Here is a 24,118-nt window from a genome sequence, read left to right as displayed (position 1 = left end):
AGCAGAATTAGAGACTTATTCAAAAGGCTGATAACATATGAGCTCATAAACTAGAGGCAGCCTCTTAAAGTGTGTGTTTTCTTTTTTTTTTTTTTTTAATTTTATTTATTTATTTGACAGAGAGAAATCACAAGTAGATGGAGAGGCAGGCAGAGAGAGAGAAAGGGAAGCAGGCTCCCTGCTGAGCAGAGAGCCCGATGCGGGCCTCGATCCCAGGACCCTGAGATCATGACCTGAGCCGAAGGCAGCAGCTTAACCCACTGAGCCACCCAGGCGCCCAAGTGTGTGTTTTCTCAACTATGCTGTGTTTCTAGGCATCTGTCAAGAAGGAAGCAAACATGAAAATGAGTAAGACCTTGGGCAGTGTGTATATCTTGCCAGCAGAGCTTTGTCTTTTAAACAGAGTCCACTTTTATTAGGTTATTTTTGGTCATTAATGGAGAGGGTTTGCACTTAACCCTATGTGCTGCATCATTTGAAATATCCACAAAGAATATTCTGACTGAACACAGTGAGACTATAATCCTTCTGTATTCCTTTCTGAAATTTTTGTTCAGTAGCCCATATATGATTGCATTGAGGCAGCTGTTGAAATATGCCATGTAGTAACTGGCCACAAAGAGCCACTCTGGTATCCGGGGCCCCATGCTGGCAGGGTCTGAAGCCACAGCAAGACCAATAAAGTTGAGAGGAGCCCAGCAAATGGCAAAAAGGACAAAAACCACAAACATGGTGACAAAATTCCTGAAGTCCTGTGGTTTCATTTTGGGTTTATTGTTGGGTTTCACCCTCTGTCTGACCTGAAGAACCAGAATCCATATTCTTAGGTAACAGAAGATGACTATCGTCATGGGAACGATGAAATGGAAAACCACCACAGCTATGGTGTATGCTGAACTGATAGACTGTGCAAAGGTGCAGGAGTAGACCCTTGGGTCATACTGCAGGGTTCCGGTACGCAAGTTGGGCATGACCGCCACGAGCGTCAGCGTCCATATCAGGAACACGTAGCAGAGGGAATTCTTGTTACTGTACAGCTTGTCATACTTGAGACTGTGGCAGATGTAGCAGTAACGGTTAACAGCAATTCCAGTGATATTGAAGACGGAGCCAATGACACTGAGGCCCATCAGGAAACCACTGATTTGGCAGTGCAGATAGCCCAGGTTCCATCCATTGTTAAATATAGATGTCAGCACCAAGGGGTAGGGGTAAACAGCCACCACCAGGTCTGCAACTGCAAGGCTCACCACAAATATATTTCCTAAAAGAGAAAGGTTTAGAAAGTACAGGTTACCCCCAGTTTTATATGCATTGCATTGGTTTTCTTTCACAGTTCTTATTTTTTTAAAGAACTGTTTCTGCAACCCCATTAACCTGGCATCACAGTCACTGCCATGCATAATCCATGCATAATGATAGTACCCTCTTCATAAGGCTATGATGAGGCCAAGTTGAGGCATTCCACATCAAATGCTGAGCAGTATCTGTCAAATAAGTATTCAATGACTGTTGTTGGTTGTTGGTGTTCTCACTCTCACCTCAATCTAAAGGAAAAGGTAGAAATACTTCTAGGTTTCATAAAGAACCCAAAATATAAAAATTAAACCCTAAATATTTTCTGTGTTAATATGGTAACTCAACACATTTGAAAGTATAAAAACAAGGAACTCCAGTCAAATTTTGTAAGATCTCTGCAAGGATGTTCTTTGCTTTTGCAGCTCATTTGCCTTTGTTTCTTACTATTCCTTCTGCCTTCAATGGCTCTTCTCTCTAATTTTTAAAATGCCACCCAATTTCCCAAATCCAACTTAAATGGAAATGCTCCAAATCTTTACTTATTTGCCCAACTACAGGAAGACCTTCCTCCTTCGTAGGCTTTTAAATCACTTTATTTTATCACATTTAGTTGAGATTAAGTTGTAATAAATTACATTCAATAAAACCTTATTAACTGCATTTAATAGGTACTGGCTAAACAGGAAGGAACAGCCAGGGGTCCTATGATCCTCAAACTTAGAAAAACAAAATTAAAAGAGAGAGAAAGAAGTATAAGAGTATGTGTAGAAAAAGAGGCAGCAAGTAATGGAGTGAGCTAGGAAGAAGCAGGGAAGAACATTCCAGGTGGAGTAACTATATATTTTGCCTTTTATTATATTTATTTGTAAAGTTAGGTTTCCTTTATTTCTATACAGTAGTGCCCTAAGGGTGTGTCCTCCTTATAATAGGATCTTGAATAGTAGTTCCTAGTCGAGACTTTTGCTCAACTGCTTGATGACAGATACTAAAATGTGATTTCCCAATATCTGAAATAAAACAACCTTTGTATTTTAGGTTCCTATTTAATTAATTTTATTCCTATTCCTCCAAAAATTGCAAAGAAGTGAAGTTAAAGAACGGTTGTGGCTAAAAAAAGGGAAGGTTTTGTCATAGAGGTAGGAATTTCAGATAAATTGCTGTAAAAACAATTTCTTTGAAAACTGGTTACATGAGGCCAAATTAAAGCAATAAAAACAAATTTATTTTTCCCCAAAGAACAATTTCAATCACCAGTGAAATATTTGAATTCCAAAGTGGGCTTGTTTTAATGAATTTTTAACTCAAAATGCATAATACTTTAAAAATATGTATAATATATGAAATTCAGCTACAAATTACCATCAGAGCAGCCCATTTTTACCCACAACATCACGATGACAAACCGACATAAATAGAGTTATTTTTAAAGAGCTTAAGTATAAGGTAATAAACAATGTCCTAGACTTCTTTCATAGCATTACTCCTCTGCTCCATTTAGTTTAGAGCAATTATGCTTCTTTTTGTTCATGTCATTACATTAATTAAATCATTAGTTTAGTTTTCTTTGAACTAATCCCCTTTCACAAGTGTCTGGAGAAAGAAAAATTAAGCCATAGACTGTACGCAGATGTGGCTATCAGGTAACTCAACTGGAAGCTTTGTCATATCTGCTAGGGATGTGTGTGTGTGTGTGTGTGTGTGTGTGTGTGTGTATGTGTGTGAGAGAGAGATGGGGAGGAAGAGGAGTGATAACAGTAATTAAATAACTTCATCCTGATTGTACACATTATAAGATCATCTCTTCCATCTCAGCTCTACGTACCTCCAGAGAGACAGTGATCTATCCTTTTTACAGACACCCGACACTCCCTACAACCAGCTCAGCACTGCATTCTGAAACTCAGAATAATTCCTGTTAATGGCTAGCAAATTGCTTTTCTGTTGGATTCACTTCCACTCCTTACTGCAGAGCAATTATGGACTCCTAGGATGTTAAGATTGAGAGAAATATTAAGAATATGAGTGATCACACAGGGTAATTCCCACTTTTTAGACGTGAGGAAAACAGAAATACAGAGTTCATTTGGATGAAGTCATACAATTAATGCCAATACAGCACCAGGGCTGTTTCTTTGTTATCATAGTGAAGGGGTAGGAGCACACACCTCTTGGAATGGGCACGGAGTGTGAAGATACTTGTGTGCCTACAAACACTCACCAAAAAGCAATCTCAGCAGAAGAGGGTTTGTTTTCATTTTGTTTTGTTAGCAGAAGAGGTTCTTAATGACACAGCTTGTGGACATTAATCTTTCCTTGGCCATCACTGTCCCTGACCAACAAGCTCAAAAAGTTATCATGCCCCAGAAATAGAAGTTACAAATGGGCCCAGCCACATAGACTACAACTCATGAAAATGATCTTCTTATAGCCACTGCTGTCCTGCTGAATCCCCAAACTGTCTAGAACAGAGACCAACACTGATATGCTGCCATTCCCAGAAATATCAGCCAGACAATGGTGGTAGATTGACCGCATTGGACCACTTCTGTCATCAAAGGGGGAATACTTTGTTCTCGGTGGAATAGAAGCATATTCTGGGTATGAATTTGCCTTTCCTACCCTTAATTATTCACCAATCAGATATCCATAGAATCCCAAGGTGACTTTGTCTTTGTTTATGATAAAAAACATTGCTTCTGACTGAGTAACCGAATTTGTAGCAAAGGAAGCAAGGCATTGTGGTAGAATGGCTTATGAAGGTTTAGTTTCAGCATCAGCTGAATGAGCATAGGGTAATGTCACCCAGGGTGTAGTATGTGTTATAAATGAAGGACTGGATTCATAGATCAGGTAATCAAGTGTGGAAATGGTCATTTTTCCTCTCAGAATTATGCTAGTGACACTCTAGCAAAGCATTTGTTTCCTGTCTCCACAACGAGTTCTGTCGTTCTCAAGTCTTGGTTTCCAAGAGAGGAATGTTCTTTACCAAGAGATATAATTGTGGTTTCCTTAAACTGGAAGTTGAGACTGCCACCTGGCTCCTTTGGACTCCTCATTCCAGGAAATCCATAGACTGTGGGGTCACTGTCCCAAGTGAGGTGACTGATGCTGATTATCAAGGGAAAATTGGGTTGGGACTACACAGTAGGAGCAAGGATGGATATGTTTGCTATGCAGGAGCTCCCTCCCCTGAAGTGCCTTGGTATCACCATGCCCTGTGATAAAACCCAATGGAAGGGGCGCCTGGGTGGCTCAGTGGGTTAAGCCTCTCCCTTTGGCTCGATCATGATCTCAGGGTCCTGGGGTCAAACCCCACATCAGGCTCTCCGCTCGGCAGGGACCCTGCTTCCCCCCCTCTCTTTGCCTGCCTCTCTGCCTGCTTGTGATTGCTCTCTCTCTGTCAAATGAATAAATTTAAAAAATCTTAAAAAAAAACCAAACCAATGGAAAATGAAGCATCCCAATTCAGGCAGGAATGCCAATGTGCTAGAGCCTTAGGAAGGAAGGTTTGAGTCACCTGGACAGGCAAGAAATCTATCTCCCCATCTAACATTATACAAAATTTGGGCCTTGAGTTTGTCTTCATCAGCATGTTTCTGTGGCTCTTGCTATCTTGTTCCTAATTCGGTAACAGTCGAATCTGTTTGATGATTTCACCTGAGGAGAATTCATTTCCTTGTGTGGACTCCCCTCAGTACTCTGGCCAGGGGTGCCCATTACCATGGCAAGCTGGTCTCTGGGTTATTTCTCACATCCTGTCTGTGTCATAGGCCTTTGAGTAGATGCTACCAATACCTTTTCCAAGTGCCCTCTGCCAGGCTGGTGCACTTACTCCTGAATTTTGATGGGTGTTGGGTGCTTCCTTTTACTCACAGCTCCCTCCTCCAGGGAATTGCCCTCGGTTGAGTAGACAATGAGCGAAGAGTTGACAGTGGAGTATAAAAGCCCTGCCCCTTTGCCTTCAGCAGTTCCAACTTTGTGGTTGGACTTACACCTAGAGTCCCCGGCTTGTTAGATCTGGCCAAGTCTAGGCTTCACCTGAGATCCTGTCCTTGCTTGACGCTTCCTCTGCCCTAGGCAGCTTCTCTTGTCCACTATAGGTTCCTCCTGAGAGCAATCCCTCAATAAAGCTTGAGTAGCAAACCTGCCAGCTCCCTTTTAGGTTCTGTTTTTAGGCAACCTCACGTGGACCTTCAGCTCTGTGATGGGGTTAGGTGGTTTTCTAAAGTCTGCCACTTCTTAGGAAAAAAAAAAAAGAAGAAGAAGAAGAAAAAGAATTACTTACTCTGCTATCTGACAGAAAAAAACAAACAAACTAGCCATGTTGGGTTCAAATTCCAGACTTAAATCCTTTTTGGTCTTGCTCTTTATTCTTTTCATCCTTGCTATGTGTATGTATGCTCCCAACATCAAAACAACATGAGACTCTGTGCATGTGCACAGAAGTCTGTCTCCCTCTAAGACCTCTTGAGGTCCAGGACTCTGGAAGCACAGTATCTGGCACATTGCAGGTGCTCAGGAACAGTTTGCTAAATGAACTAATGTACCCGTAAGTCTCTATACTCCACTCATGCAAAGGTAGAAATTAGTTGCTTTTTTGTTCTTATTTGCCAGGATGTTGGTTGGAGAGGCAAAGGAACAGGCAATGTCTTGCACTCTTAAATTTTAAAGGACTATATTTGAGAAACTTGTCTTTGCAGATTGTTAGCGGCAATGCAGACCTTAAGTTTAGAAACAAACATATCTGCATTCAGATCCCAACTCTGACACTTGCTAAATGACCTTGGGTAAGTCATAGCTCCCCGGAGCCTTCATCTATTAATATGTAATAAATCAAGATAATAAGGACCATGGTGAGAATTTGAGAGAGTGCATGGAACACCTCTGGCTCTGGATAAATACGCATTCCTTCTATTCTGCCGTGATGGAAAGCGCATGTCAGGTTTCACAGAAGGCTCCTCCCCTGGTCAGAGAGCCCTTGCTGAGGCAACACGTCTGCAGGCAAGGACTCCTCCCCTAATCCTTGTCATCTTGCAGAGCTCTCCTTTGGCAAATAAGCCTCCTTCTATCCTCCTGTCCTTCTGGCTATCAGCCCTTTCCTCTCCCTTCAAACAATCAGACAAGGCTGTGCCTCTGTTTCCGTCCCCCCTATTTTAAATTCACCTTCCTGTAACACCTGGGTTCTACCCACACCACATTGCTGAAACTTCTGTCTGGTCATCGGTGGCATTCTTGCTGAGCCTTCTCTCAGCCTTCATCCTCCTTAAAGTCCTGAAACATAATATCCTGTTCATGTAACACCTGTCCACATACTCCCACCTTGTGTGAATAGTGGAAGATACTATCCTGTGGTACCTGATCACATCTAGGAACCTCGCTCTGTTGCCTCCTTCAACCCACTTGCTTCCTTAGCTCTTTGGTCTCTTTGTCTCACTTTGTCTTCCCTGTCCTACTCCTTAACTTGGCTTGGCGGTGACTCCCTAATGCTGTAAACATAGTTGACTGATGTGTTGTCTTGACTGTTCTGGTACTGTAGCATGTATGCAATTAAAGAGGCTAAGAAGACTTTATAAGAAACTAACACATAACCTCTTGCTCTAGTCCAGTTCTCAATCAATTTGTAGAAGTGTGAAATCCTGCCAGGAATTCTCATTATCTAGATCTGGTTACTCTTTTCTCATAAGGGTGGTTTAGGCAGATGCCTGTAATATGTAACCATCCACATTACAGCCAGATTGATTCAGCCTTTCCTCTGTAAGCTAAACACAAACTACTGATGTCATAGGGAGTTTGGGAAGATGGCAGAGTAGGAGAACCCTGAGCTCAGCCTGCACCGTGTTTGCAACTAGATACCATCCACATCCAAGTCAGTAAACCGGAGAGCGACCTCAAGACTGGTAGGACCAACTCCACAGCTAAATATGGAGAAGCTGCATCTGAAAGGGGATAAAGATCAGAAAGGCAGAGAGAGGCTACCTGCAGGAGGGAAGGAGCTGCACATATGCAGAGGGCAGAGAAATGGGCCCTTGTGGCAGGGAGCTCACACAGGGAAACCTAATCTCCCCTTTGGTTTTAAAACCAAAGGGGTTGAAAATCATAAGAGTTTGTAAAACCAGCGAGACTTGCAGCCCGGGGCTTAAAAGTCACCTTACTCAGCACTGGGGGAGCCGGGAGGGCAAGGGATAACCAGGTGGCTGCCCTTAAAGAGACAGCAGCCCCTATGGAGAGGCGAAGTAACAACAGCAGTTTATACAACACTGGAGGCAACCGGGAGACAGCTCTGTTCATAATGGTTTTGGAGCATGTTGGGGGATGTCTTTGAAAACAAAGAAGCTGCAAGTGCCATTTTCCTCCCTTGCCTCCCAGCATAAACACAGAGTCTCTATCCTGAAAAGTTATCATTCAGAATAGTTCAGAATTTTCCCCAGACAAACAAAAGCTCAAGACCACTGAACCAGTCCTGCATGAAGTATTAAAGGGGACTCTTTCTTTTTTTTTCTTTCTTTTCAGCATAACAGTATTCATTGTTTTTGCGCCACACCCAGTGCTCCATGCAAGACCTGCCCTCCCTAATACCTTTATACCAGGTCCATTGGTCCCAGAACCCACATTATTCAAAGGGAACATATTGCCCCCAGAACTTGAGTCTGTAATAGAACTAATTTTCTACAGATAGGAATGTTTTATTTATAAAGTGTTATATATAAAATAACTTTGTATATATATTGTATTTATATGTATTGCATTTTATAACCAATATAAAACATAACCTGTTTTGTAAATAGGCTTTTAAAAAAACACTTATATGGTAAGGGGCACCTGTGTGGCTCAGTCGTTTAAGCAACCAACTCTGGATTTTGGCTCAGGTCATGATCTCAGGGTTGTGAGATCAAGCCCTGTGTCGGGCTCCACTCTCAGAGGGGAGTCTGCTTAAATTTCTCTCTCCCTCTGCCTCCCCCCAAAATAAATAAATAAATCTTTAAAAAAAAAAAAAACAAAAAACAGTTTGTGTTGTAAAAGAATGTAATAATACCTATACACATGGCCCAAAAATGAAAATAGCTCAAGGTATTCTAAACACAAATATAGGAAATAATTAAAGGTAAACTAATAGGATGAATTAAATAACAAAGGTATACATGCAATTTAAATTATTTTTTAAAGATTTTCTTTATTTATTTGATAGAAAGATCACAAGCAGGCAGAGAGGCAGGGGGGAGGGTGGGAAGAAAGCAGGCTCCCTGCTGAGCAGAGAGCCCGATGCGGGGCTCGATCCCAGGACCCTGAGATCATGACCTGAGCCGAGGCAGAGACTTAACCCACTGAACCACCCAGGTGCCCCTTAAAATTATTTTTTAATTGGAAAATGAAACTCTTAAAAGTAAAAACTAAAATTTAAGCCAAATCTTAAAATAAGAATGAATTAGCTGGAATAGTGTTTGTCTTGCCACAGAACTCTGTCTCAGGCTCCAAAATCATACTAGACCTGGCACAGAGGAGATATCCAACAGACATTTAAAAAAAAAGAAAAGAAAGGAATTAATGCATGAAGGATAAAAGCACATCATCCTTTTCAAGATCACATAAGAAAAGTTTTATATTTTGAAGTGTGTTAAGAAAATTATAAAAGATATTTATCATCTTCCATTTAATAACTATGAGAGAAAATGTTTTAAAATTGAAGTTAGCAGGCTGGTAGTCAAACTTCCAAGGGGTATTTTTCCAGGCTGTATTACTTCCTTCATAGATGCAAAGTCAATGTATTGTTTGCCAATAGCTATGCTTTGTCTCCATTATTGACAATTTTTTTGAAGTTCTCTCCTTGATTCTGCCCCATGTGTGAAGTAGCTTTCATATTTCCTTATTTTTTTTTTTACTTATTCTTTCACCTGATGTTAATACTAACATTTTATTTATGTATTTTTATTTTTTAAAAGATTTTATTTATTTATTTAACACACAGAGAAAGATCACAAGTGGTCAGAGAGGAAGGCACTGGGTGGGGGGGGGGGGCGGACAGGCTCCCTGCTGAGCAGAGATCCTCATGCGGAGCTTGATCCCAGGACTCTGAGATCATGACCTGAGCCAAAGGCAGATGCTCAACTGACTGAGCCACCCAGGCACCCCAATTCATATATTTAAATTTGAATTTTAGCTACACTACAAATCACTTATTTTAAAAATTATGTTAGTCACCATAGTTTTTGATGTAGTATTCCAAGATTCATTGTTTGCGTATAACACCCAGTGCTCCATGCAATATGTGCCCTCCTTAATACCCATCACTGGGCTAACCAATCTCCCCCACCCCCCTCCCTTCTAAAATCCTCAGTTTGTTTCCCAGAGTCCATAGTCTCTCATAGTTCATCTCCTCCTCTGATTTCTCCCCCTTCATTTTTCCCTTCATTCTCTTAATGTCCTCCACGCTATTCCTTCTGTTCCATTAGTAAGTGAAACCATATGATAATTGACTTTCTCTGCTTGACTTATTTCACTCAGTATAATCTCCTCCAGTTCCATCCATGTTGATACAAATGCTGGGTATTCATCCAAGGTGGTAATCTCAGTGTGGTTTTGATTTGAATGTCCCGATGGCTAATGAGGATGAACATTTTTCCATGTGTCTGTTAGCCATTTGTATGTCTTCTTTGGAGAAGTGTCTTCACTTCTTCTGCCCATTTTTTGGCTTGATTATTTGTTTTTTGGGGTGTTGAGGTTGAGAAGTTCTTTATAGATCTTGGATATCAGCCCTTTGTCTGTAGCATCATTTGCAAATATCTTCTTCCATTCCGTGGGTTGCCTCTTTGTTTTGTTAACTATTTCCTTTGTTGTGCAGGAACTTTTAAAATTATTTTAAATTTTTTCATTTTCATTTGAAGTATAGTTGACACACAGTTTTAGTTTCAGGTGCACAGTATAGTGATTCAGCTTTCACATACATCACAAAACGCTCACCAGGGTAAGTTTAGTTACCATCTGTCAGGCAGTGTCTTTTAAAACAACTGATGAGTACTTCATCTACCAACCAAGTTTTCAAATATATCTTGAAAAATTTTTCTGCTAAATAAGCATGTTTCTAGTCTTAAACATTTACAAATGCCTTAAATACAAAAGTCTTAAACAAATGCCATGTCTTATTTTTATTTGAAAAGAGAAGAATTTTAAGTGCCGTGATTGAAAGTAATCTCTTTGAAACTAGGATCCATGTTTTACACAAGCTTAGTATGTTGTCTTGTATTTTGACAAACCAACAATAATTTGCTGACAATTTATATTCCATCTTATACTGTAAGTATACAATAAATATTTATTTAAATAAATATTCAATCCAGTAAGCTCCAAAAGCACTCCAAGATCAGAGCAGGTAAGCGTCCTTTTAAGCCAGAAGCTCCACAAATCAAATTCAACCTAGGTAGCCTGAAAAAATATTCAGCATGAATATTTATTTTTTTTCTTATTCTTTTCACTTTTTCTGAGACTGCATTCAATGTGATTGCCAAAGCGGATAGCTCTGCAGAATAAATCCTAGAGCACCTCAACCAGGAAATCCAGAATTTTATTCCCCAATTGTAGCATCATTGAATTTCACTGAAATTTCTTGAGATGTCAATAGAGCTGTCACATGTCAGATCAACTTGGTTAGGCAACCTGTTTGAGAAACTCAGGATGCTGATTAAGGAAGTATCTTTAGACTCCTTAGGAGAGTCTAAAGTGGATGATAGCAGAATGGATGATACTGGTGATGCCATTTCTGAGCATGAACAACTGCCTCCTGAAAAGCAATTAATTGGGGCACCTGGGTGGCTGAGTCAGTTGACAGTTGGACTCTTGATTTTGGTTCAGGTCATGACCTCAGGGTCCTGGGATCGAGCCCTGTGTCAGGCTCCACACTCAGTGGGGAGTCTACTTGAGATTCTCTCTCCCCTCGCCTCTGTCCTTGCCTGCTCACACATGCTCTTTCCTTCCCTTTCTCTAAATAAATAAATCTTTAAAAAAAAAAAAGTCAGTTAATTGCCTCTGGTAGCTTAGAAAATCCCGAGAGTGTATGTTTTTCATTTTTAGAAAATAGGGCATTTCTGCAAGCTAGGCAACTTAAAACTCCTTAGGAAAAGGAAAGAAAGTCAAGCTACCTTATGAAGACCTTAGTATTCACCTCAAATATTCCAATTATCTTTTTTTTTTTTTTTTTTTAGGCTGCTAATAAAGAATGAGCGGAGCAAGGTCCAGAGACTATAGATATTTTTCAAAAGAGGTATTTTTTTCAATGGAAAGTTTAGCTGACACACAGTGTTACATTGGTTTCTGGTGTACAGTATAGTGATGTGGCAGTTGTGTAAGTGATGCTGTGTTCACCGCAAGTGTAGCTCCCATTTCTCCCCATACACTGTTACAGTACCATTGACTACACTCCCTATGCTGTACCTTTCATTCCCATCATCTATTCATTCCATAACTGGACTCCTGTACTTCTCACTTCCCCATCCCCATCCTCTCTGACAACACAAGTTCTCTGTATTTTGGGGTCTTTTCTTTTTTGTTTTGTTTAGATTCCACATACAACTGAAATCATATGGTATTTGTCTTTAACTTATTTCACTTAGCATAATACCCCCTAGGTCCACCTGTGTTGTCACAAGTGGCAAGATCTCATTCTTTTTTATGACTAATATTGCATTGTGTGTGTGTGTGTGTGTGTATCCAGATACACTACATATTCTTTATCCATGCATTTGTCAATGGACACTTAGGTTGTTTCCACATCTCAGCTGTTGTAAATAACGTTGCAGTGAATATAAGGGTAGATATCTTTTCAGCTTGGTGTTTTTTGTGGAATTGCTGGATCTTATGGTAGTTCTATTTTTAAAGTTTCTGAGGAAACTCCACACTGTTTTTGATAGTGGCTTCACCAGTTTACATTCCCACCAACAGTGCACAGGGGTTCCCTTTTCTCCACATCCTTGCCAATACTTGTTATTTCTTCTTTTTGATAATACCAATCCTAACAGGTATGAGGTGATAGCTCATTGTGGTTTTGATTTGCATTTTCTTGATGATGAGTGATGAGTGATGTTGAGCATCTTTTTATGTGTCTTTTGGGCATCTGGATGTCTTCTTTGGAAAAATGTGTGTTCAGTCAGATCTTCTGTCCATTTCTTATTCAGATTGTTTTTTTATGTTGAGTTGTATAAGTTCTTTATATTTTTTGGATATTAACTCCTTTTCAGATGTATCATCTGCAAATAACTTCTTGCATTTGAGTTTATTTTTGTATATAGTCTAAGAAAGTGGTCCAGTTTCATTCTTTCGCATGTAGCTCTCCAGTTTCCTAGCACCATTTATTGAAAGACTGTCTTTTCTCCACTGTATATTCTTGCCTCCTTTGTCATAAATTAATTGATCATATAAGTGTGGGTTTATTTCTGAGCTCTCTACTCTGCTCCATTGATTTATGTGTCTATATTTTTCTGGTTATTACTGCATGTATTATATCTTGAAATCTGGGATTGTGATACCTCTAGCTTTGTTCTTCTTTCTCAAGATTGCTTTGGCTTTCGGGACCTTTTGTGGTTCCATACACATTTCAGGATTATTTATTCCTTTTTTTTTTTTAATTTTTAATTTTTTATAAACATATATTTTTATCCCCAGGGGTACAGGTCTGTGAATCACCAGGTTTACACACTTCACAGCACTCACCAAAGCACATACCCTCCCCAATGTCCATAATCCCACCCCCTTCTCCCTAACCCCCTCCCCCCAGCAACCCTCAGTTTGTTTTGTGAGATTAAGAGTCACTTATGGTTTGTCTCCCTCCCAATCCCATCTTGTTTCATTTATTCTTCTCCTACCCACTTAAGCCACCATGTTGCATCACCACTTCCTCATATCAGGGAGATCATATGATAGTTGTCTTTCTCTGCTTGACTTATTTCGCTAAGCATGATACGCTCTAGTAGGATTATTTATTCTTATCTTGTGAAAAATACTATCGTGTGAAAAATACCTTAGCAAATACTATGGTGTTTTGCTAAGGATTGCATTGAATCTGTAGATTACTTTGGGTAGAATGGACAGCTTAGCAATATGAATCATGAGCATGGAATATCTTTCTATTTGTGTCACCTTCAATTTCTTTAATCAATATTTTACAGTTTTTGAAGTGCATCTCTTCCATCTCAGTTAAGTTTTTTCCTAAGTATTTATTCTTTTTGGTGCAATTGTAACTAGACTTGTTTTCAATTCAGATATTTTTGGATATCAGATATTTTTAAAAACAGAGATAATATCAGATATTTTAAAAACAGAGCCATCAGATGTTAGTAAGAACTAAATGCAGGAGGTTTAATTTAGAACATTTTATCTTTGGTTAACTTTCAGATTTGACAAGAGAAAAGTTATTATGATAAGCTCCATCTTATCTGTAATTAATTTAATGCTAGAAACTGCTACTTTTTTTCCTTTTTCTTTTTTTAAAGATTTTTATTTATTTATTTGACAGAGACACAGTGAGAGAGGGAACACAAACAGGGAGACTAGGAGAGGAGGAAGCAGGCTTCCCACAGCAGGGAGCCTGATGCGGGGCTTGATCTCAGGACCCTGGGATCATGACCTGAGCCCAAGGTAGACGCTTAACGACTGAGCCACCCAGGCACCCTGAAAAATTGCTACTTTCTTATGAGATGAATCTTGGAGGATCCAAAGATCAGATCCAAATTTAATCATGTAGCCCTCCAAATCAGTGATGTATTTAGGAGTCTTAATCCACTGCCATAAGGTTTCCAAGCAATTCTGAGGATTGCTTTGGCAAATTTGGCAAAAATTTAGAGTTCGTTAATAATATACTACACAGACCAGAAAAAAAGGTCATGAAACTTTAAACAGTGGCTAAGAATGCAAGGGGGAAAAGTCAATAAAATGTCTTTAAAAATAAAAAATTGCCTGAATCAATAATTTCGAATCTTAGAAAGAACTACAGGAGGAAAATGTCAACAGTACTGACAAGAACTCTGTCAGATTGAGGATTATATTAAACATTGATTTTGTTAGCTTGAAATCATTTTCCAAGTCTGTACATACAGTCAGGTCATAACTTTTTGAATGTCAATGTACTTGTCTGAGAAATTTCTCGTAGCTTCCAGAGCTGATTCATTTTAAATTAGAGAACAGCTTGGATATTGAAATTATCAGCCTCTCAAAGGTTGGATATTAAAAGAGTCTTGAGTCACAGTCCTACTTGCTATGGAGAGAAAATGTTTATTATGAAAGGGAAAATTGTGACATCAGAGAATTTGTGTAATTTCCATAATGCCGTAAAAGAAATTTAGATCCTATATCTTTAGTTTCTGATTGATTTCACTTCTTACTGTTAATATTGTCCATTTACTTAAAAAAATTTAAAAATTACATAAAAACTACTAATTATAGAATATATTAATAATGGGCGCCTGGGTGGCTCAGTGGGTTAAAGCCTCTGCCTTCAGCTCAGGTCATGATCACAGGGTCCTGGGATCGAGCCCCACATCGGGCTCCCTGCTCAGCAGGGAGCCTGCTTCCCCCTCTCTCTCTGCCTGCCTCTCTGCCTACTTGTGGTCTCTGTCTGTCAAATAAATAAATAAAATCTTTTAAAAAAAGAATATATTAATAATAACATTATAATGTCATTATTTCTGTGGTATTTTACCACTTCAAAGTGATTGGTTGAAGGACAGGTGGACGGATGGGCAAAATCTTAATCTATCCTCCTAGCAACCCTGTGAGACGGGTACTCCACTGGACAGATGGAGAAACTAAGGCTTGGAGAGATTGAGTAACTAGATCCCACACATAGCACAAATAAAAGTATTGCAGACATGAAAGACTCAGCCTGGGTCTGATTTTAATTCCTGTGCTCCTTGCACTGTCACACTGGGTGGGTCCCTGGAATAAGAAGTACTGATCATTTATCTGTGAATTTGGGGTTTTAGTTTTCTTACATACCTGAGGAGGTTTTTAAAGGACAAAATAAACAAAATGTGGGACAGTGCTTTGAAAACTGAGAATTGCCCTATGTGCATAAATACAAAGCACCAGACATTCCAAACAGGAAGTTATTTTTCTGCTTCATCTACAGAAATCAGATCAAAATAGCTGTCTCTGAAAAGTAAACCACAGACTACAATTTCACCAATTTCCTACTTTAGTTTTCTCAAGCTTGAGAATGTTTCAGACACAAATCAATAAATTTTTAAAATAAAATCATAGGATTGAAAAACTAAATTCCTTTAATTATTAGGATTAGGTTGATAAGGATGCTAAAAATACTCATAATTTCAAGTGGAAATGTTCACCAAAAGATGACCAGCTTTTGTAAAATCAGTTATGGATGGACCAGAACAATTTAAAAAAAAAAAAGACAAATTTTATCAAAAAAAGTTTAATATTTTCAATCATTACAGCAGAGTAGATCATTGGGGGGGAATATTGTCTGTTTCAATTGCCCATGTCCCAGAAGTTAGACCTTTGTTACAATTCTATTGACCTTATAGCTGATGTCCATGGATATGAAGTGAATCACAGGAAAGCATCACTTTAAGTAAGAAGAGACTATAGGATGCAAAATGAATCTTTATGGAGAAAGATTTCTGAAAAGATAAACTGCCTCAGTAGAATTGTCCAAAATGCATTTTCTTTTTCTTTTGAGACTGGGGCAATTGGCGCATATACAGATGTTTTGTTTTATGTTTTCGGATGTAACGATCCCACAGAACACTGGTTTTCAATCGCCAGTAAATCATGTAACTAGCCACCTTTAGGACCTGGATAGAGACATCATGAGTTGATTTTGCAAGAGACATTGTCTGATTCTTTAATTTATAACGTGGTAAAGGGCTTATCTTCCATCCACTTTTGAACACGTAAGTGAGAGGGATGTGCTCATTCCTGTGAACCCCCCTGTTCTTTAGATGTGTGTTACCACAAATGGAATGGCCAAGCTGGCAGCCAATTTAGGCTGTTGCTCCTAACAATGTAACCAAAATGTGGTTACATTTTGAAGGGGCCCCTGCTGACAGACCTAGAAGAACCTGACTCCAGCAATGCTCCGTGAGGAGGACTGTTCACTCGCACACACCACACATTAGCTCACCACCTGTGTCCCCAGGTCATCCCACCCAAACACAAGAACATGCCTGAGTCACAGAGGACCAACCCATTGTTTCTGTGTAGTTGGTTTCTTCATTCTCTTCCAAGAAGGGAGAAATCTATATGGGAAATTTCTAAAACTTGTGTACATGTGTTAGGAAATAAAACAGGGAAACCAGATGTCATACAGAGGTCTTTTTCTCTAGTAGATATACGACAAGTGACCCAGGTAGTTTAGGACAAGTGAGGCACACTTTCACGAGGACACCGTTTCCTAGCTCTGTGGTGTCCGAAATCACTGCCTGTGTCTGTCATTGCACCCACAGTTCTTATACTTCACAGGGAGTTTACTAACCCTGTAAACACAAGGATACCAGAATCGGAAAGGAATCACAGATTTTGCCCAGCCCCATCATTTTACTGATGTGAAAACAGTACAGGGAAATTGGGGGATGATTTAGCTACAATTGTAAATCCATTCTGTAAAGAAGAACTAGAGTTCGGTTCCTGGATCTATTCTCTTTGCAAGCTCCTCCTGGACGATCTGATACATTTGTCCCCAGCACAGGAGCCCTGGAGTGTGTGTGCATACATGTGCTTACATCTGTTTCCACCCCATCTCTGATGACTTGCCCCTGAGCTCTGTCCCGACATTTCTAAGTTAGGAAAGGAAACTTCCATCTGTCCCTTCCACACCACTCTTCCCCATTCCCACAGGATCCCATGAGGGTCAGAACTTAGAACTTGCTTTCAGGAACTCGTGAATATCAGATGACCCAGCAGTTCAGAAGACTATTTCAGCCTTGTTGTTGGTCTGAATGATTTTGTGGGCCAGCCCTGAAGCCAAGTGTCATATCATATATTCTTTTAAAACATTTATAAGTGAACTTCTAGAATATGTTTGTTAAGTTCAGGGCTGTCTTTTTTGCTGATGCACAACAGACCCAGGAAACAGATACACATGTGACCTCTACTAAGGGATCAAACCTAATGATGATGATTAAACGGTACTGAAGAACAGGGAGTAAGAAATAATGGGGAAGAAAAAAAGAGAAGGCAAAGGAAGAAAAATGAAAGAAAAATGAAAGCCAGGAGACAGTGAACAGAGTGGCCAAGGGCTCAGTCAAGGTAGCTGGGTCCCCTTCACTGGGACCCAGCCTGGAGTACTGGTGGACTGATGGTGAGAGTGGCCACGGGTCACGGAGAAGGCAGTGAGCCTCAGCCTTCAGTATCTGAGCAAAGACTACAGAGAGAGAAAGAGCCAAGTTCAGTACAGACAACCATCTGCTTGTGGAGAGTAGAGGAGGAAAATGGACATTGGTGGCCTTCTGTACTTAGACAAGGCATAAGTTCTAGTTCAAGTGGTGACTAATAATAATACTACTTCTATCAATAGCCGCATTTCATTTCTCTGAAGTGATGGTCACATGTATGTACATAAGGAAAAATACATTAAGCAGGGTCTTTGATTTGCGTACTCAATTGTGTGTCTTTTGCCTCTATTTAAAAACAGTCTTTTTTCAGTAGGCATGCACTCCTGAGACTGTAAGCATCTTAAAAACAGGCCTGGGGCATCCCAGGTTGAAACTCAGATCTCTGGGCCCTAAGTTCATGTCTCTTTGCAGCTTCTCTGAGTAGTAATGCAGAATGGAGAGAGAGAACACTCCATGTAGGCCTAAAAGAAACAAGTGCAAGCGGTCTTGCCACCAACGAGTTATACTCAAGCCCGTCGTGCAGAGCTGATGCTCCATTCTTATAGCCATTCTGGGGAACTTCTTGATTTCAAAATAATAATAAACTCCTTTAGGTAGGTATCTTCCTAAAATCTTCTGGCCCTGTGTTCTTAAACAGAACACAGTGGATGTGACTGGACCTTTCCTTGAATACTCAGGATCACAATGAATAAATACATTATTGAACTATATGTTTTCAGGAGCAGTTAATGGTGAGCAGTTATTTGCTTTATGACTTGCCTCCCAAAGATTGTGCTTGTTTAGTTGTTCTTTCTTTTCTTTTCTTTTCTTTTTTTTTTTTTTAAGATCTTATTTATTTATTTGACAGACGGAGATCACAGGTAGGCAGAGAAGCAGGCAGAGGGGCGGGGCGGGGGCGGGGCGGGGAAGCAGGCTCCCTGCTGAGCAGAGAGCCCGATGTGGGGCTTCATCCCAGAACCCTGGGATCATGACCTGAGCTGAAGGCAGAGGCTTCAACCCACTAAGCCACCCAGGCACCCCTGTGCTTGTTTAATTTTTCAGACTAGCTTTTATTGAGTTTATTTCAACCCATGCTGTTTGCCGCATGTACTGTTCCTTTAAATGTATCAGTTATCTTCCTAATTTATGACATAGTCTGGACACTAGCCTCTCTCTGCAGGGTACTCTAAAAACCAATCAGCTCTGGGAGAAAGCCCACTATTTTTGGTTATTTTTATTTTTATTTATTGGCTATATTCTAGATAGGTTTGATTGCCAAATAATTGAATTTTGAATACACGAGATATGACCATACTCTAGCTTAAATTTTTAAGTAAAGTTTTAGTTAAGCATGATGTATATAGAGAAAAGTACACAGATCATAAGTCTACAGTTCAGTTGTTTTTAACAGATTTCAACCAAAGAAAAGGTTCTTTGTGAATGTCTGGGTGGCTCCGTCAGTTAAGCATCTGACTCCTGATTTTGGTTCAGGTCATGATCTCAGGTTCCTGGTATTGAGGCCAAGGCCCAGCCTGACTTCAGGCTCCATGCTCAGTGGGGAATCTGCTTGAGATTCTCTCTTTCCCTCTCCCTCCGCCCTCCCCCTACACACACACACACACACACACACACACACACAAGCGCGCGCACACACACACACAAGCGCACTCTGACTCTCTAAATTAAAGTTCTTTTGGGGACACATGTATGGCTCAGTCGGTTAAGCATTTGCCTTCAGCTCATGTCACGACCCCAGGGTCCATGCTCAGCAGGGAGCCTGCTTCTCCCTCTGCCTTCTTCTCCCCCTGCTTGTGTTCTCTCTCTCTTTGATAAATTAATAAAATCTTTAGAAAAATAAAGTTGCTTTCAACATAGCTTTGTTAGATATACCTAGCAAAAAGAGCACATAACATTACCTACTTTGTCATTTTCAAAGTATGCATCGTTTTCCGTATGCAAAGTATCCTTTCCCATATGTGTGAGGCTAAGAAATAGATACTTTCTTTATTTAACATACGTGTAAAATAGAGGTTAGAGAACTGATTTCTCAGATCACAGAGTAGAGAGCAAGGATGGTAATCCTCGTGTGCCAGTGCAGGAATCTGCCCATTACTATTGCAATGAAATTTACTCAGAAGGAGCAAATAAGGTATCATCGATTCTAGTATCAAAATTTGGACAGGAGGGAGCAGACATTCTGTCAGCACCTAAGATCATGGTGGACGTTTGAAGCCTGTGTCTGCTCTGACAGACCAGGGTCCCTGATGTACAGCTGTTAAAGATCATGAATTTCTTCTCTGGGAAGTCGAATGTCAACGTGCTCTCTTGGCAGTAGTGTGGGGAGGGAGGGTGGGCATAAGTGACCCTGCCATTACACCAGATGGCCAAAAGAGAGCTCAAAGCTTAAGATGCCTTAGCATTCTTATTTCCTTATCTCATTTCTTCTATTTTCTTCTTTGCCTCTTTTATCCTTAATGCCCACACAATAATGTAACTGAAAGGGAGGGGTTGTACAATCGTAAGAACTTTGGATAAGCATCCCAAAACTCAAGTGAAAACCAGCTATTTCTCTTCCCTGTTTCAAATTACCATCCATTCTAGAAAGCCTCATGTGGTTTGAGCTGGAACAGTGGTACATCTGAATAAAGAGTCCCAATTACATAAATATGAAAGTTCAAAAGCTTCACAAACTAAAACTCACTTCAAGTCTCCCCATTAGCTACAGAAAGGCGTTTATAGACTGCCCTGCTGAAAAATTGCTTAGCACCTGAACAGAATACAAAATACAAAGTTGCATAGAAGGTGCATTTCTTCTAACTCCTTTTCATAAAACAGCAGAAGTAGAATTATTTCGGGCATGTGAATATTTTTTGAGAGGAAAGTTCCTGCAAGCTTCAAACTTGCCAAGTGTTGCACTTGTTGCTACTAACAAAGCAGAATGAGCTCTAGGGGCAAGCTCTGTGAATTTTATGCCCCACTCCACCACTTAAAGGATGCCTTCAGTTCCTCTTTGTAGAAGAGACTAACAGTGGCATCTCTCACCACAGGGCTTCCCTGAGAACTCGGTTCACATAGCCTTCAGAACTGTGTCTGGCCCACAGACAACTGCTTTTAGTGCCAGAAGGGAAAGAGACTCTTTTTTGTTTGTTTTCACAAGGGAACAAAGGAATGCAACAGACAGGTCAAAGCAAAAGTCCTATTATCAAACCCTTATCCAAGGAACCAAAATAATCAGTAATGCAACACAGAGATTACAAAGCAGATTAACCTGTCATAACGGAGTCAGCTTCCCCGGACCCCAGAGATAGAAGGGACAGACTTCTAGACTGTCAAGAAATCAGCCACGATGAGAAAGCAGCCTTCCCTCACAGCTTCTCTCCTGGGATGAGACAGATAATTCTTCTTAATTTTTTTTTTTTAAGATTTTATTTTTGAGCAGTCTTTACACTCAGCATGGGCCTTGACCCCACAACCCCAAGATCAAGAGTCTCACGTTCCATCCACGGAGCCAGTCACGTGCCCCAAGACAGATAATTCTTCTACCATGCTCCTAACACTGCATTCTCTCAAACCCTTCTTTATTCCCCCATCCAATTTATTTAAATTAAACCAAAAGCAAAAATGACTCACCCATTTTTCTCATCCTCCTGTCCCCCCCCCACCGACCCTCTGGCAACCATCAGTCTATATCTATGAGCTTGTTTGCTTATTTATTTATTTATTTATTATCTCACATCTAAGAGAGATCATATGGTATTGGTCTTTCTCTGACTTAATTCACTTAGCGTAATATCCTAAAGGTTTATCCGTGTTGTCAAAATGGCAAGATTTCATTCATACATACAAATATGTGTATAACTTCTTTATATATGTATTTGTGTGTGTGTGTGTGTGTGTGTGTGTGTGTGCGCGCGCACGTGCAACATTTCCTTTATGCATTCATCTGTTAGACACTTAGGCTGTTTCCATATCTTGCCTACTGTAAATAATGCTACAATGAACATGGGGGTGCAGATACCTTTTTGAGTTGGTGTTCTTGTTCTCTTTTAATAAATACCTAGAAGTGGAGTTGCTGGAATACATGGTAGTCCTGTTTTTAATTTTTTGAGGAACTTCCATACTGTTCCACAGTGGCTGCCCCAGTCTGCATTCCAACAATTTACAACAGTGCACACGGTTCCCTTTTCTCTCCACATCCTCACCAACACGTTATTACTTCTTTTTGATGATAGCAGTCTGGTGGGTGTGAGGTGATATCTTATGGTTTTGATTTTTATTTCCCTGATGATAAGTGAGGTTGAGCATCCTGTTATGTACATGTTGGCTATTCAGATGTCTTCTTTAAAAAAAAAAAAAAATTGTCTATTCAGGTACACTGGGTAGCTCAGTTGATTGAGTGGCCAAATCCTGATTTTGGCTCAGGTCCTGATCTCAGAGTCCTGGGACTGAGACCCCAAGTTCTCTACACTTAGACACAGAGTCTGCTCAAAGATTCTCTCTCCCTCTCCTGCTGCCCCCCTCCCCCGTTCAAGCTTGCTCGCTCACTCACTCTCTCTCTAAAACAAAAAAAATCCTCATTCAGATCTGCCCATTTTTCAATCAGATTTTTTTTCACTACTGAGATGTTTGACTTCTGTATATATTTTAAGTATTAGCCCCTTATCAAATGTGATTTGCAAATATTTCCTCCCATTCAGCAGTTTGCCTTTTTCATTTTGTTGATGATTTCGTTTCCTGGGCAGAAACTTTTCACTTTGGTGTGGTTTCCACTTCTTTATTTTTACTTTTGTTGCTTTGGCTTTTTTTCAAAAAAGCATCATGTAGACTGTGTCAAGGAACTCACTGCCTGTGGTTCTTCAAAGAGTCTCTTTTTGAAGGCAGAATTCCTCTAATTTAAGCCAATCATATATGAAATGAGGTTATTCAATGGACTAACTCAAATTCAGTTCATGGTATCAGGTGATAATCAAGTTACTTCTTAAACTACTCACTGTCCCAAGCATTAAAATGAAAAGGGGTCCCTCCCTGGAGAGAGCTAAAGAAAATCACAGCATTGATCAACTGCTCTATTAGAGCATTTTTCCTTCCCCTCCCCTGCCTACCTCCAAAATGTCAGCTTCTAAATAAAGAAGTAGGCACTTAATCTAAAGATCTGAACATCCAGTGTCCGCTGGAAAATCATTCCTGGTCTTCCACCCAAGAGAAAGCTTCATTTCATTGCTTGGAGGATAAAGCAAGATTAATTAACTCAAACACAAAATTAGCTTGAGTAGCATATTATATGTAAGTATACTCTTTACTGTAACATTTCCTGTTTTAAAATGGAAACTTGTTTAACTTGGAGGAATAGGAATCATGTGTAGGAAGCTTGGAAGTCCTTTTAAATTGCATGCTAAAAACTGAAAACTACTCCAGGACAACAAAACTAAAGAAAAGCTTCTCATTTCACAAGCTTATTATTTTCTCCTATTTTCACAAAGGTGGGGAGAGATTATCTGAAAAAACCAAGCAACTGATAAGTTCATTGATCTGATTGGGCAGGACTTCAGGAGGAACTTTCTGCATCCTGCATCTGATGTGTCTCAATCCAGTAAACCTCAAAAATTGACCACTGTGCAGTGGGGCTTTCCCCCAAAGTAAAGAGAACCTGACTTGGGCAAAGTGTTTTACCCCTTAGGGACTTAAGATTTTTTGTTTCATTGTGAGGGGTGAGGAGGGAGAAAAAGGAAAAAACAAAACAAAACAAATTAAAAAAAAAAAAAAACCAAAAACAAAACTTACACAGGCAGGTTAAAGGAAAAGTAAATTGACGGACTTCTCCGGTGGGAAAAAACTCAAGTCACCTTTTTTAGAAAAAGCTAATTGACGGCAACGGAGGGGACTGTGTTCTGCAAAGGGGACAGAAAGGGGAGAGGCGGCCGCCGGGTGGACGTAGTGGGCTGCCCGGCCCCGGGAGCCCCTACCTGCGTTCCTCAGCTTCTTGTTCCGATACACGGACAGGATGACCAGGAGGTTGCCCAGGACGTCCACCACGATGGTGAAGATGAGGATGAAGGCAAGGGTGCAGGCCACCCAGGAGGGTCGCGGCCCTGCGCCCTCCCCGCCTCCCGGGGCCCGCTGAGAGGCATTGAGCAGCGAGCTGTCATTGCCCTTCGGGGTCCCGCCCGGCGCACCCCACAGCCCGGCCATCGCACCCTCCGAGTGCAGGGCCACCCACTCCACCACGGCTAATGGCTCCTCCTGGTGCCACTCCCCATCGCAAGTGCTCTTTTCCCACGACCCCTGGCTCCGCCAGCTCCCTGCAGCGGGACTCCGCACCTGCACCTGCACCTCCAGCCCCGCCCGGTGACACCTGGCATCCGCCCGGAGGCTCCTCGGCCCCGGGGCTCCGGGTGCCGTCCCCGCAGCCTGTGCCAACAGCGCCCCCGTGCGGCGGGCCTGCACCGCGCCGTCTGCGCTCTCGCCAGGCCGCGCGCCCAGGGGAGCTAGAGTGGGAAGAAACCAAG

The 24,118-nt window shown here is 40.7% G+C and overlaps 1 protein-coding gene across 1 annotated transcript; it reads right to left on the bottom strand.

Annotated features, from left to right (window-relative positions):
* Positions 1-395: 395 nt before the first annotated feature.
* MTNR1A (melatonin receptor 1A) lies at positions 396-23,801 on the bottom strand. The gene is made up of 2 exons (XM_059384359.1): positions 23,576-23,801; positions 396-1,264 (listed from the first exon to the last, which is right to left on the bottom strand). Exons 1-2 carry the CDS (start codon positions 23,799-23,801, stop codon positions 396-398), a joined length of 1,095 nt encoding a protein of 364 aa, XP_059240342.1.
* Positions 23,802-24,118: the final 317 nt, after the last annotated feature.

This window comes from Mustela nigripes, chromosome 18 (genome assembly GCF_022355385.1).
Source record: "Mustela nigripes isolate SB6536 chromosome 18, MUSNIG.SB6536, whole genome shotgun sequence".
Lineage (NCBI taxonomy): Eukaryota > Metazoa > Chordata > Mammalia > Carnivora > Mustelidae > Mustela > Mustela nigripes.
The sequence above is the reverse complement of the archived record's forward strand: the minus strand, read 5'-3'. Positions and strand labels throughout refer to the sequence as shown.

What these genes read in the sequence shown, in the direction of transcription:
- MTNR1A (XM_059384359.1), bottom strand. Translation starts at nt 23,801, where the DNA reads ATGGCCGGGCTGTGGGGTGCGCCGGGCGGGACCCCGAAGGGCAATGAC. An exon ending in CAAGAAGCTGAGGAACGCAG is followed by an intron (nt 1,265 to 23,575) that starts GTAGGGGCTCCC and finishes TTTCTCTTTTAG; the next exon opens with GAAATATATTTGTGGTGAGC.